A 13,595-nucleotide genomic window follows, 5' to 3' on the forward strand; every position below is an offset into this window, starting at 1 on the left:
CTTACCTTTTGTTTTATCCATCTATTTACTGTGTGAGGGTTTCTGGTGGCAGTTTTGCCTGCTGAAATACGTCCCTTCTTTTCTTCTCAGAAAGAAAGTGTTTGTGTAAGAGAGCAGACCACTTAGGTCGTCACTCCATTTCCATTATCACTTCTTTCTAGTAGGGTTGCAACCAGATGCCAGTTGCACAATAACAAGCACTCATGCAGGACAGACACTGCAGAGCCAGATTTAGATACAAGTCTCCCATGGGGGAAACACCAGACGCCACCAGTTGTCTAGCGCCTCCTTTCTTTTGTTTTTCCCCGGCTCTTGCCTCCTTCCATCATCCACTTGCACATCTCTAGTTATTTTTACATTTAACTCACCTGTTACCTTACCTTTTGAATATGTATCAAAAATACGTTCCTAATTTTTCTCTGCATCAATGCATATTTAAAGGAATAATGAGGAAGATAAACCAAAGTCAAATTTTGTTGCTATCGATATGATTCTGCGCTTAGCCAACCATCTAAATCATGCAACCGTCTACATGGGTTCAGGCCAATGAGAGCGGATGCCAGCAATCAAGATCGCTGAGCTTTGAGAAGAGTTAATACGCACTATCACTACCAGCTGTATACACACACACGTAGCAACACTCACACAGACTGAGGCCTTCCACCTGATCTCACTCATTAGGTCTCAGAGGCTATGGGGAGTAGGGCCAAAGCTGGCACGAGGTGTTAATTTGTGTGTGCATACGTGCGTGTATGGGGCAAGGCGCCAAGGTTTAGATCTGCAGTCTGAGGACTTGTCCCTCTAGAAGCGCCACCATTTAAATCCAGCTGGCCATTTATGGCTTTATAAAGAAGAGGTACCGGTTTTCACAAAGTGTGACTGTTTATTCAGGATTCATCGTCATTGTCGCTGCTGAAGGGAGATATTGCTTTTTTTCCCCAGTTTGAGCTTAATACTTAGTGCATAAATGTCCACCGAATACTGTTGGCTCTCTCTCTGTGCGTCTCTGCCAATTTCTTTTCATATTTACATCTCTAATCTATGTTTTCTAATCATGATAATTCTACAAATCCCAGCTGATGTTAAACATGTCATGTCTGTAATCCAGGCTGTGTTTGGAGTGTAAAAATATAATTGACATCACCAGTCCTGTTTGAACAGTTTTTACCTGCTACATCACTATTCTCTAATTCCCAGTTTCTCAATAGATGCCAACCCCACCCCGATGACCTTTTGGTCTTCAGCTGACGCATCATTATGGCCCCATTAAAAATGGACAGCAAGCCATTGCCAGAGGGGCAGTTCTCATAATACAATAAGAACGTGTTTTAATGGTCTTGCTCTAGAAATTAGCTGCTGCATATTTGCGTCTGGGTTCCTTATGTTTGTTCTTTCATCATTGATCCCTTGTTTGTTGATTTACCGATTTACTTTCCTGCTCTTCCTCATATAGTGACTGTGTAAATACAGCACAAAGCTGGGTCAGCATAGTCATATATTGGGTGGGTTTTTTACAAGAACATTTATAGAGAGATATGTGCTCTAAGTTGGCTTCCTCACCCCGTGGCCTTTTGTTCTTCAGGTTCTGTTCTACACATGAGCACAAACTCACATACTGTTCCTTACTGCCTCACTTGCTCTTCATCTCACCCTCTCTGTCTCCCAGGGCGACAAAGCTAATTTGAGGCAGATCTTGCCCTAAGGGGTAAACTGCAGCATCCACACACACATGCCTCCACGTCCTCCTCCCCACTCCACCCTGACCACTTTATCTTCACCTTTCTGCCGTGAGCTACCCCCTGACAACCACAGTTAGCACTGACGCTAACTGATCTAGCCACTTACCATCATCATCTATGCAATTTTCCAGCAACACTGTCAATACCAAGAGAAAAATTAAACACACCAACAAATGTTCAGAACTGAGTGTATTAAGGACTTCTGGTCAAATATAAAACCATTTGAACCAATCAAAATGAGAGAATGGCTTGACACGTAGTTAATGAAACTGATATAGTGTGTAGGAATACATTTTTTGATACATTGAAATTAATAATAAAAAAAAAGCATAATGTGAAGATGGGAAACTTTGGATTTAGTAAAACTAATTTCAGTGAATTTTGCAAGCAATTGAAGAGGTTTTTTTTGAGAGATACCAATTTTTACAAAAGATTAACATCTTATATCTATGAAAAGGCAGTATTAAAACATGAGAAGCATAGAAGCCAACACTAATAGTGATACGCATTCCAGCTTTGAACAGTAGGAAATGTTTTTGTTAATGCATTTGATTAACTGTAGCTGGGTTTTGAGACAAAAAAAAAAAGAAGTCCTAGTTTATTGAGATTTAACACGATAAGGTCTTGACCACAGTATAGAGTATTGCTTAGGTGACTTTCTTTTTTCCTAAGGCAATTTTCTGGGGTTGAAAAAAAAAAGGGAATTTGGAAAAAATGAACCTGTCTTTGTGTTTTTCTTTCCCGAACTATCCCCCTTAAAAATGTCTTAGGACTTTGCCCCAATAAACAATTTCTTTTAACTCCTGAGAATATTAAACTTTTGAAAGAGTTAGATTCTCTTTGAAGGACCTTTAACTTCTTATTCTAAAAATGTTTCTTTTTCCATAGCATGAAATTGTTATTAGCTACTTGTTTTATCTTGTTTGATTTATTTTGTTTTTCAAAACTCCAAAAAGTAGTTTTTAATGTCTTTGATAAATTAAATCCATTATAATCGTTTAATCGATTGATTAAAAAATAAATTTCAAATTAAAATCTATTAGCTCTTCACTTCTTTATATTTGTTATGATTAATCCCTGGGTTAGGTAAAGATTTGATCCCTTAGATAAAATAATTGTATTGATGTATCATATGACACATCCCTAGGCTAAATGAGAGTGATGATTGAATTAAAGCTGTTTCATATAACAATCCCCCAACTTAAAAAGGTTTGTAGATTTTCCTAAACAGTTTTTGTAGCACCATGGTGGTGAGGGCAGACCTCTTTCCAAATGGTAGCACAATGAGAGGTGATGAATCTGTAAAAGCCTTAACTAACTGCAGAGCATGGTACGAACTAGAGATTTTCACAGAACACTGCTTTGTTGCAAAACGAGTCCCGAAATTATCACATTGGTGATCCTACTGTCATAGCTGAATGGATTATAAGCAAGTGCACGGCAATGCAGAAGACTTTTAAAAAGTGGAAACACTGTTTAGCTATGCTATACAATAAATCTATTGATATTTCCCAAAGGTCTAAGAAGAATTAAGATTGCAAAACAGAAAGTGGATATATCAGTTTTCCAAATGAGCTTTATTCATATGGAGAGTGGGACCCCTTGTATTAAATTCACACTCTGCACAACAAATGGGGTGGCTGTGGTCTGTCATGTTGATGTATAGATATGCAGCCTCATGTGTATGTGCATGATATATGTGTGTTGAGCAGGGAGGCAGTTGTAACAAAAGGCAGCTATTTGTTTGCCTGCTCTGGACAGAAACACATAAACACGTGTCCTTCACTTACATTCCTTCCTTTATCCAATAGAAAAAGAGGTCATTTTATGTTTTCGTATGTGTAAGATCTATTACCTCATGACTGTTAATTTTTTTTCTGTAGCTCCTCTTTGTGTCAGAACTACAATTTGACAAAATTTTTGATTTTAAAGCAATCTATATAAAAGGGTATTCTCTATCAAAACCAACATATTACATTTCTAAAGCATATTTCAATGGTATTGCTGTAACTTCTGCAGCCTTTTACAGTACATTGTTTGCAACTGATTTCAGGGTTAGCAGTAAATTGACAACATTCTTTTTAAAATTTTGGCTTTTTTTCACAAAAACAAAACCTTTATGTGCCAACAATAGGAAGAATCCTTATTTGAATTGATCTAGCAAAACGTTCATGGAATAAACTCAAACAGCTTTGGTAAGCTTCTGATAAGTTCTAAAAAATGAAATAAAATGATCTACTTTTGAGCAGAATTAAACTTTCTTTAAGAGTAAAAGTAGACACGACAAAAGGGAAGGTCATAGTGCTTTTCCTCTGAGTAGGAAATTTGACTTACATTCCCTTTAAACCTGAAACGTCTTGAAGGGGACATGATTTGCTTTCTGTATCCAGATCTTTTGGGGTCGGCTGTGACTTCACACACCTATATAGGTCTTGATCATTTTTAACCTTTTCTCACAATCTCTTTAAAAAAGAGAATTTGACTTTATGAAAATGCAGGCTTAGGCTGTCATTTTCTTCTGACAGATGAAGGAACTGTTAGAGATACATATAACACATGAAACAGGGTGTGTGTGTGTGGACTGGTTTTACAGTGGTGTGGGGACTTTTATCTGTTTACACAGTCACGTCATCAGGACCTATGTCATTATGGAGACCAAAATCCTGGTCCCCATATGGTAAAGTTCTGTTCTTTGAGTTGGAGTTAGGGTTAGGGTCTGGGTTAGGCCATATAAAAGGAATGCAAGTTAATGAAATGTCCCCATAAGTCATCAAAACATGACAGGGTGTGTTTGGGTGATGGTGTGTGGTGTTTGAGGCATACACCAGATAGACCTCTAGAAATGAGACATAGGTTCTGCTATGTCAGATCAACTGGGAGAACAAATGCTATGACAGCAGCTTGTTAGAGAAATGTGTGTGTGTGTCTGCAAAAACAAAAAGCGAGACTGAGCAAACTAAGTTATTAGCAGTTACTGCAATTTGATCAGTATTATTAAAAGTAAAATGTTTATAGCTTTTATTTGAATAAGACTACATAAGTGAGTAGTTAATTATGTAGGAACACAATGTAAGTTATTTTAATGTTATGATGGATGGCAAACGAAAAACAGGATCAGGAAGAGAAAAATCATTTTCAGTGTTAAGAAGCGCTGGGAAAGATGAAGAGTAGAATGGATGTTGGGGGGGCTGGCATGGTGTCGGCAGAGGCACGCTCCCTGACCACTCTATGGAAGGGGGCGTAGGCCAGGTCTCCCATCAATTACAACCTTGACCCTTCTCTCCTCTCCTTCCTTGCCGTCTCTCACACACTTTCTGCCTCATTCAAACATCCTCCCCTGCTTCTCATCCTCTGCTCCTATAAATCAATCTCTTTCCCTCCCTCCCTCCCTGTCCCTCCTTCCCATCCCCAAAGGCTTCTCCCATCTTCCCCCTCCTTCTCTTCCTCGTTTTCTCTATCTACCCTCCTCATCATCTCTCCCCACTCCTATGGATGTTTTCATCGCTGGAAGTGCAGTGGGAGTAGAAAGGTCAAAGGTGGGCATACAGGAGAGAGCGAAAGAGGCAAAAGGCAACAAGGGAATGTAAAAATGAGTGAGTGAGTGTATTTAATCAAAGTAGTGTTGGGCAGATAAAATCTATTGTTTTTGGCTTTATCTATCTCAGGGCAACTGGTGACATTCTTGGTTGTTGTTTTACCTTTCATCTTCTTCATGTAAATCACCGTCAAACAGCATAACATGTTTCTTGTGCAAACACACTGATATTTATACAGCCTAGTCCTGGTCGTTTAACACCAAATATCATCTCTAAACATAGATACAGGTGCTTTTAAATGTTGTGTTAGATAATAGATCATGATATACAGGGTTAACAGCTATTACAACAGGAACTGGGAAAACAAGCAGAAAGCCCTTTATTAGGAAAAGATTTATTACCACATGTGTAACTGGCAGGATTGTTTGATTTCAGCTATACTCACTGATGTCTTAAGGTGTCATTTTCAAGAAATGCATGTATATACAGTAGACCAAAGCTAAACGATTTACATATGTAAACTTAGGTTAGGCATAAATATGTGAACTATTTTATTGGCAAAACTGGTTTTTGTTTAAGTTAAGCTCATGGAACTGACAGATCTTAAGGTAAAGATGATATATTTTCATATTGAGGTCAGAGACAATAATTACTGACAGACAATATTGCTTTCATAGCCTTCTTTGTTCAATCTTAAACCAGGAATATTTATCCTCTTGCAAATTTCTATTTGAGTTAGAGTATGATTAAAAGAGCTAAAATTAGTATTTTTAAATCTAGAGTCAGTGTATCAGCTGTCAACTCTTAACTTTAGCTTCAGTATAAATTCAGAACATATATCAAGTTAACAGAAAATGGTAAGAAGAGACCTTTTCCCTTACCCTCCCTCAGCATGCCCACAGTCAGACACTTCATAAAGCGGCAGGCCTGGCATGACTTGCGTCTCCTCTTGGTGATCTCACACTCATTGGTGGCGGGACAGCTGTACTCAATGTTGCCTGTGGCATGCAGACAGTTTGCAGAAACAAAGAGCAGTTTAATTGCAGTTAGAAAACTTCAACAGAGACAGACATACATGCAAGTTAAAATATGCCATGGAACCACAGCATGTAGATTACGAAAAACAAAACTTAAAGAAAAGTTGTAGATAAACCAATGTATAAATAGTGTACAAATGTGGGTGTATATGCAAACACACTTGTGAAATTTAACAATAAACCTGGGGTTTAAAAGAGAAATTAGGTAATTGTTGGCGTGATGGTTAATTTAAACACATCACTGTTGAAGATTTATTTTTCTTTTAGCAATACTAATCCTTGAGAATTAATTTTGCAAGTTGTTGATAAAAGTGTTTAATATGGATAAGTTACTGTAAGGCTGCATGACTGTAAAAAAGGATGTGAAACGCAATAGAACAGCTGATTTTTATACGAATATTGATGTTGTGACATCAATATTCAACAGGACCACAGTTGAACACGTCACTTCTTTCATAGTGTTCGCCCCCTTTTTAGGTGACTGCATGCTAACCAAGATTTTTAATTCTGCCAATCAATTTTAAAGAAATATTTCTCCTTAACTTCCACATAAGCCAATAATTATATATTTTTGATAATATATAACTGCATTAGAATTTAATTTAAATAAAAAGATTAGGCTTATTTATCACTGAAATTCAAAGCACAGTATTTTATGTTTAAATGTTCATAAAGAAGTCCTAATAATAATTTTTAGGGGTGGAATTTAATAGTTTTTCGTCGTCTTACTCATTTTTGAGCTCAATGAATTGTATAACATATCCACTGGTTAAATTAACTTATTTATTAATTTGTTTGTGGTGACATGCTCAAAATGAACGACGACATAAAAAAAATCATAAAAAAGGCCAAACTTCAGTCACAGATAACCTTATCATAACTCTCTCTATAGGTTGAACCCCTCATTGTTGCAGGGTCAATGTTCTACCAGTTTCCCTTGTTTCATTTTATTTTGAAGGCTTGTTAAAGATTATGTGTATGGTAGGTCAAGCCACAGCTGTAAAGGAAATACAGAGGCTGTAATAGCTCTGTTAATAGATTTTTTTTTAGTATTTTTATCTCTAAAAACATTTGAATATTATATCACAATAAAGAATTGTTTTCTTAGTGTAAAGCTGAACCAATCATGGTAGTCCTGAAATAATTTTAGCTTAATTTGATAATACCATTCACATTCTACACCCAGTTGGAATAAACTGAAATAAACTTGTTTCTTGGCAGTTTTCATATATCTGCAGCAGTAGACATGTTAGCATATTAAACTGAATAAAGTTATCTTCTCCTCTCATTCCAGCCTGACAGCTACAGTACTCCAGCAGACCCACACATCTCCCACTGAAACAGAGTAAACAGTGATTACTATTGACTGCTGCAGCAGAGTGGATGTTTTCTCATTACTGGACTGATTAAGAAGCTAGTTAGCTTTGGAAAAGGCTAAATGCCCAAACACTTCCTAATGGGTAACAAGACACTCATTAATTGGCCCTGTTAGTTAAAAGGCTAAACACTCTAAATGCTGACAGAACTACAGTCTAATGGATGCTGCTAATGGGACTAGTTAGCCCACACCCAGCATTTAGAAGCTGATCTTACAGGAGGACTAGATTAATTCTTGCAGTTAAGAGGGACACTTCCCGTGCAGTAAGGCTAAATGTGCTAATGATATGGAATCTGCATGGACTAATGGGCACTGAGGAAAAAGCCTGGCACTTTCAAAGAAACAGGCAAGCTGTGAGTGCTGAACACTTAAAGAAGACACTCTTAAAGCTGAGAGGGTTGAGAATGCATACATTATATAATGCCTTCCATACATACATACATATACATATATATATATAAAATAGTACGACAGGATATTTAATTTTATTTTAATGCATGCCTAAATGTCTCTTAGTAAACAGAATAAAAGTTAGTATTAGAAATGTTATTCTCTATTTCTGAGTGAAAAAGTTTTTATGCACCTCCCACATGTGATGTTTGCATCACAACTTGCATAACACAATTTAAGATAAGGAATTGTGATATGCAGCTTTTTAATAATGATATTTTGTAATATTTACTGTGATGCCAAAACAGACTTTCAAAATTAGCAATATGTGAGTCATTGCATGCAGTCTGAAACCCTGGAGTATAAACTCTCTAGTAATGAAATCAAACTCTTTCTTATTACATCCGTTACATTAAGGTTGAGTAAACACTAACTGAATCTAATCAGATTTAAAAATGCATTCATATTTACTGAAGATATTATGGAATTAGCAATGGAAAGAGTATTAGATTACAATACTGTTCACCACTTTTTTTCTTCTGAAAATAAAAACTGCTGTGATAATTTCTAATTCCTTATTTAAACAGGTTAGAACCAAAAAGGGAAAAAAATACAATGACGTGACTATAGCCAAGAGATGCAAACATTAACCCTCATTGTTTCACCACTAAATAAAATAAGTATTAAGGAAAACGACCCAAACAGTTAGTATTGAATAATCTAAAAAGTCTTTATGAATATTGAGTTCTTTAGATTTCTAGTAATAATGTTTCTCAGCTGGTCCTTTACTATATCCCTCCTCCAATTTCGTTTTTCTTGCCCTCGTCCATCTTCTGTCTGAGCGTTTGCTTTTCTGTTGCCGTTTCATAGCCCCACACCTCCATCTCTCATCCATTGCCCTCCTCTACTTTCCCCTTTATCCCTCTTTCTCAATAAGGGAGTGATAGATGCAGGTTGTCAGGTGTTACTGGACTAAAGCCACAGAAACAGCAGCTGCCAGAGCCACTTCCTCCACACTGCGACACACACGTGCAAAAGCACGCCAGCCCACACATAGCACTAATTCCTTCCTACATCCATGTGCCCAGTTCATCCTCCCCCTTCTCCTTCGTTGCCCACATTCCTTTCCTCATTTTATTGTTTATCTGCCCCTATCCCTTCCTCTCCCTACACCATGCTCTCCTCCCTGTCCAGCTGGAGGTGTTTTTTTGGTGATTACCTGTGGTTTTATTGGCTAATGGGTTGAAACACACCAATATGTCTGCCACTACCCATCTGAGGCTGGCCCTGCTTTCCTGCCAGGACAAACAAACCAACACACACACAGCAGGAACATGTGCCCAGACGTGCACATAAACCTTCGCTCATTTACATTTGGATGAACCCTCGGACGTGCAGCCCACACAGACACACAAGATTCACTCCGTCTGCACTGAGTAACAAAAGGAAATATCACAACCCACTCGTTTTATGCATTTATAAATGCTTTTTGATCAATTCTTTCAAGTGACTGGTCAAGAAAAGTTTATGAAACCTAGTTTTAAAAATGTCAAAAGTGGGTTAATTTCTTCTAAAAACCTATCATCCTTTGCATCATCAAATTATTATATTACAATATACTTTTACTTAAATTTCACTTAAATCCTATTAATTCTGTCTTTAAAAGTCTTAAAGAAATGATATTCTTCCCTCTGTACGGGTAAAATATAGACTATATCGGAAGAATAAAAAAACAGGGCAGTGAAAATAAGATCTCTAAAGCAAAGCTATTCTTGCAGCTCTTAAGGATCATACCCAAAAAGAAGATCTATTAACTACTACAGCCTCTGTATTTTCTTCACAGCTGTTTCCTGACCTACCATACATGTAATCTTTAACAAGCCTTCTAAATAAAATGAAACAAGGGGAACTGGTAGAACATTTGACCCTGCAACAATGAGGGGTTAAACCTATAGAGAGTCATGACAAGGTTATGTGTGACTACCTATTCATGTACGTATGTGCAGGCTTTGCCTCTGCAGCTGGAGCTTGTGTGTGCATGTTGGTGTTTTTGCTTTTATCTTCGTGTGCTGAGAACTGATAGGAATTTAACTGTGCCCTTATGTCATCCCATAATAAATGCATCATCTCCAGGTAGCTGTGGCCATGTCGCATGTGAGACGACACCCCACCCACAGTCTACTCTCTTTGGTTTCAACGGGAAAGCTGCTTATCAGAGGCAAAGCAAGGCGAGCACAGACAGTTCAATGGATTAAAAAGCAGATAGATAAACCCTGCCTAAGATGACTGACTGACTGAATCCATAATTGGTAGCTGGTTATTGCAAAGGTAAACAAAGGGACAAGACTACTATCCTGTCAAAAGGGATCCATTAGTTAAAATAAGTTTTTTTTTTCTTTATATATATATACTTGCTGACTGTATTAAATTTAGTAAAGTGAAGCTAATCTAACTAAATGTGATTTAATCCGCTATGATCTAAAACAAGACTGTTATTTGCATAAATGTTTTTTCACTTAAAAAAAGTACCTTAGCATACCGGTACAGTATGAAGTAAATTCAAACCATTTTGAGCATAAGTCCTGCTGTGTTAAAAAAAAAAAAAAAAATATGTGAAATTCTATTTTATAATCTACATATCCTAAATAATAATTATTGGTTCAATAGTAAATAAAAAAATATCTACTTACTTGCCATGCAAATGATTGATGATTAATGAGAATTTTAAATCAAAAAGGTTTGGTCAAGTCGCAGGTTACTCTGTTTGATGCTTTAACTTGATTTATTTGCTATTCGACCAAGAAACTTTTATTTGTGATAATATATCAACATGAGAAAAAGTTGTTAGAATATGACTTCTGATACAATATCAGAAATTATAGCTTAAAGAATGCAGACTAAAACTATGCAGACAGCTCTCATCACATTTAAACGGTGTTAGAATTTGTTACATTTTCATTTTAGAGATGGAACATTTTAAGCTATTTTTGATAAACTTTAAAACCCATAAAGGTGAGAAACATCTCTTGGTCATGCTAATGAACTAAAATAAACAGTGTGAAGCAATCTATTACTATTACAAACTTTATCTTTCGAACAGCCTGTCTGAAATATTCGTATTCCTGGGTTTGCTTTTAAAAAATCTGAAAAATATTATCCTTTAATCATACTTTAAGAATAATTTTATCCTTAATAAGATACAGTTAATTATAATAAAGCAATTTATTTACAGAAACAAGTGGAGCAGTATGGCAATTGCGATACCGCTACACTTGTGAAAGTAAAATCTGTTGGGCTCCTTTTGGCATCAAGACAATTATTCTTATTGCCACCTTGCCAGACAGGACACTGTAAAAAAAAAAAAAAAAAAAAAAAATAAGATACAGTTAAACCCAACATAACCATGGCTAATATAGAATAAAGAAAACTGCAGTGTAATGTCTAAATACCTGTGCATTTTCCGCAATCATGTGGGCCCTAACAAGACATAAGCAGCGGATTACAGAGCCTAATTCCTGGAGCTCTTCTCATCATGTGGATTATTGCTCAATCCTGTCTTTACTCTACCCCCTTGCGTGGACTTTTGACCCGTTGACATGACCCCTGCCCTTCCTCTGACATTGTGTTATCTCCTAGAAAACAGGCATATACCAAACTCATTCCTGCCATGAGCAGCTAGATCTGGGAATGCATGCACTCCCAGGAAATTGTTTAGCTGTTGATAAAGGAGAGGTCAAGGTTGTGGTTGAAACTGGGCAGTGGTGTTAAGCTGATGATGTGTATATTACTATATCTTCAGTGTGTTATTGCAGTATAAGATCAAAACATAAATGGCTGGAGAGGGAGAAGAGGCCTCAGTTCCATGGAGGCTATAAAGGATATGCATTTTAGGCATAAGCATTTTTATGATTATCTAACTGTTATCAGGTGTTTGCATGATTACAGATGCATATGTAAGTTAGTTTCATATTCAAGGTTCGTATTAGAATAATTAATTGTAGAAACAACAAAATCCTTAAAGGACCAAGCTTTCATATTTAGATACTATAAACATTTTTGACAGGTTGGTTGTTTTTCCCCTATATAAAGAATTTAATTATGCCTAGATGTTTACATTTAGTAAGTATCTAGTATATAAAGAGAGTATAAATTAGAGCCAAAACTTATTTCTAAAAAAAATGCAAAAATGTTGCAATTCCCCATCAGATATGTCACATGGTCACTCAGACCACGACGAGGTGAAGACTGATGGGTATAAAACTGTTTGAGGAAAATTTTTATAAGACAAAAAAGAAAAAAGGTAATGATCTAAATATTAGTACAGGGAATATTCTAAATATGAAATAGAAGCCAACCTTGAATGGTGCGTTTGAAAAAAGCCTTGCATGCCTCGCATGATGCAACTCCATAATGGTACCCTGATGCAATGTCCCCGCACACCAGACACAACCTCTTCGGCATGGAATTCAACATGTACTCGCACTTAATTTGTGAATCTTCTCCAATTGTTGATGAACAGTCCTCATAACGTTTCGATCCGGGCCCTCCAGCAGGTCCCAGGGGTCCTGTGTTGGTACCGTAAAGACTCGGGGAGTCCAAGCCATTGGGGTGGCCGTTCATTGTGGATGAGTAGGAGCCAGAGGCGTCACTGGAGCCGCCAGGGGAGTGATGGTTTAGACTGTCAGTCAGAGAGGCAGGACTTGATGGTTCAGTCTTTATGTAAGAAGACGGACAATTCGACTCTAGGTGGCGCTCCTTACTGGACATTCTGCAGAGAAGCCTAAAGAAAGGAGATGGACATACGATACGAGAAAGAGAAGATAAGTGCAATTATAAATTCTAATCTTAAAAACAAATAAAAAAAACAACCAAAATCTTTAACATTCAGTTAAGTCCACATTAGCAAATACATACATTTATATTTAAAAAGAAAACAAGTAAAAAACAACAACAAAAAAACGATAGATAATTTTAAAAAATCCTGTGTTGGAGAGCAGAGAAGAATTTTTATAGCAGCATATCTTCACACAGCCACATTCACATGCTCAGGGGTGAGGTCATCCGTCACTCTCAAGTCAATAGCAGCTTGTTCAACATGAAGGTAATCAGTAAGCAGCCCCTCTGACACTCAGTCATCCCAGAGACAGGCCATACACACAGACACAGATGCATACACAGCCACATTAAGGCACGCTCACATACTGGTAGAAAAACAAAAAAACACAGACAGTGTACATATTGGAGAAAACGGGAGCAGGCTGATCAGCATCACTTTATGATCAAAGTCCCCTCATCATCTCTTGTACTGTGTCTGTCTTACTTTTCTTGGTTTTCCTTCCTTTTCTCTCTAAGGAGGCAGGCTGGTGTCTTGTTAATGGCAGTTGTAATTAACAGCTATCTTCACTCTGTCCATATCTTTCCATCCGTGCCTTTGTCTACCTTACTATCTATCTGTCTATCTCCCTATCACTTCCCATTCAGCACCATCTCTCTTTCTCTGCCCTCTCCCTCGCCT

At 37.1% G+C, this 13,595-nt stretch overlaps 1 protein-coding gene across 7 annotated transcripts in view; it reads right to left on the reverse strand.

The window, feature by feature from the left end:
- The window catches only part of LOC107086944 (estrogen-related receptor gamma), a 70,485-nt gene that overhangs the window by 36,844 nt on the left and 20,046 nt on the right, over nucleotides 1–13,595 (reverse strand). For 5 of the 7 annotated variants that reach the window (XM_015378239.1, XM_015378241.1, XM_015378237.1 and 2 more), the window contains 2 exons: nucleotides 12,436–12,860; nucleotides 6,145–6,273 (listed from right to left, as the gene is read on the reverse strand). In XM_015378239.1, the coding sequence (XP_015233725.1) occupies nucleotides 6,145–6,273; nucleotides 12,436–12,860 (554 nt within the window). The remainder of the gene's footprint in view (nucleotides 1–6,144; nucleotides 6,274–12,435; nucleotides 12,861–13,595) is intronic. The other 2 variants (XM_015378242.1, XM_015378240.1) reach the window with 1 other exon arrangement.

The sequence above is a fragment of the Cyprinodon variegatus genome, unplaced genomic scaffold (assembly GCF_000732505.1).
Source record: "Cyprinodon variegatus isolate N-32 unplaced genomic scaffold, C_variegatus-1.0 Scaffold167, whole genome shotgun sequence".
Classification (NCBI taxonomy): domain Eukaryota; kingdom Metazoa; phylum Chordata; class Actinopteri; order Cyprinodontiformes; family Cyprinodontidae; genus Cyprinodon; species Cyprinodon variegatus.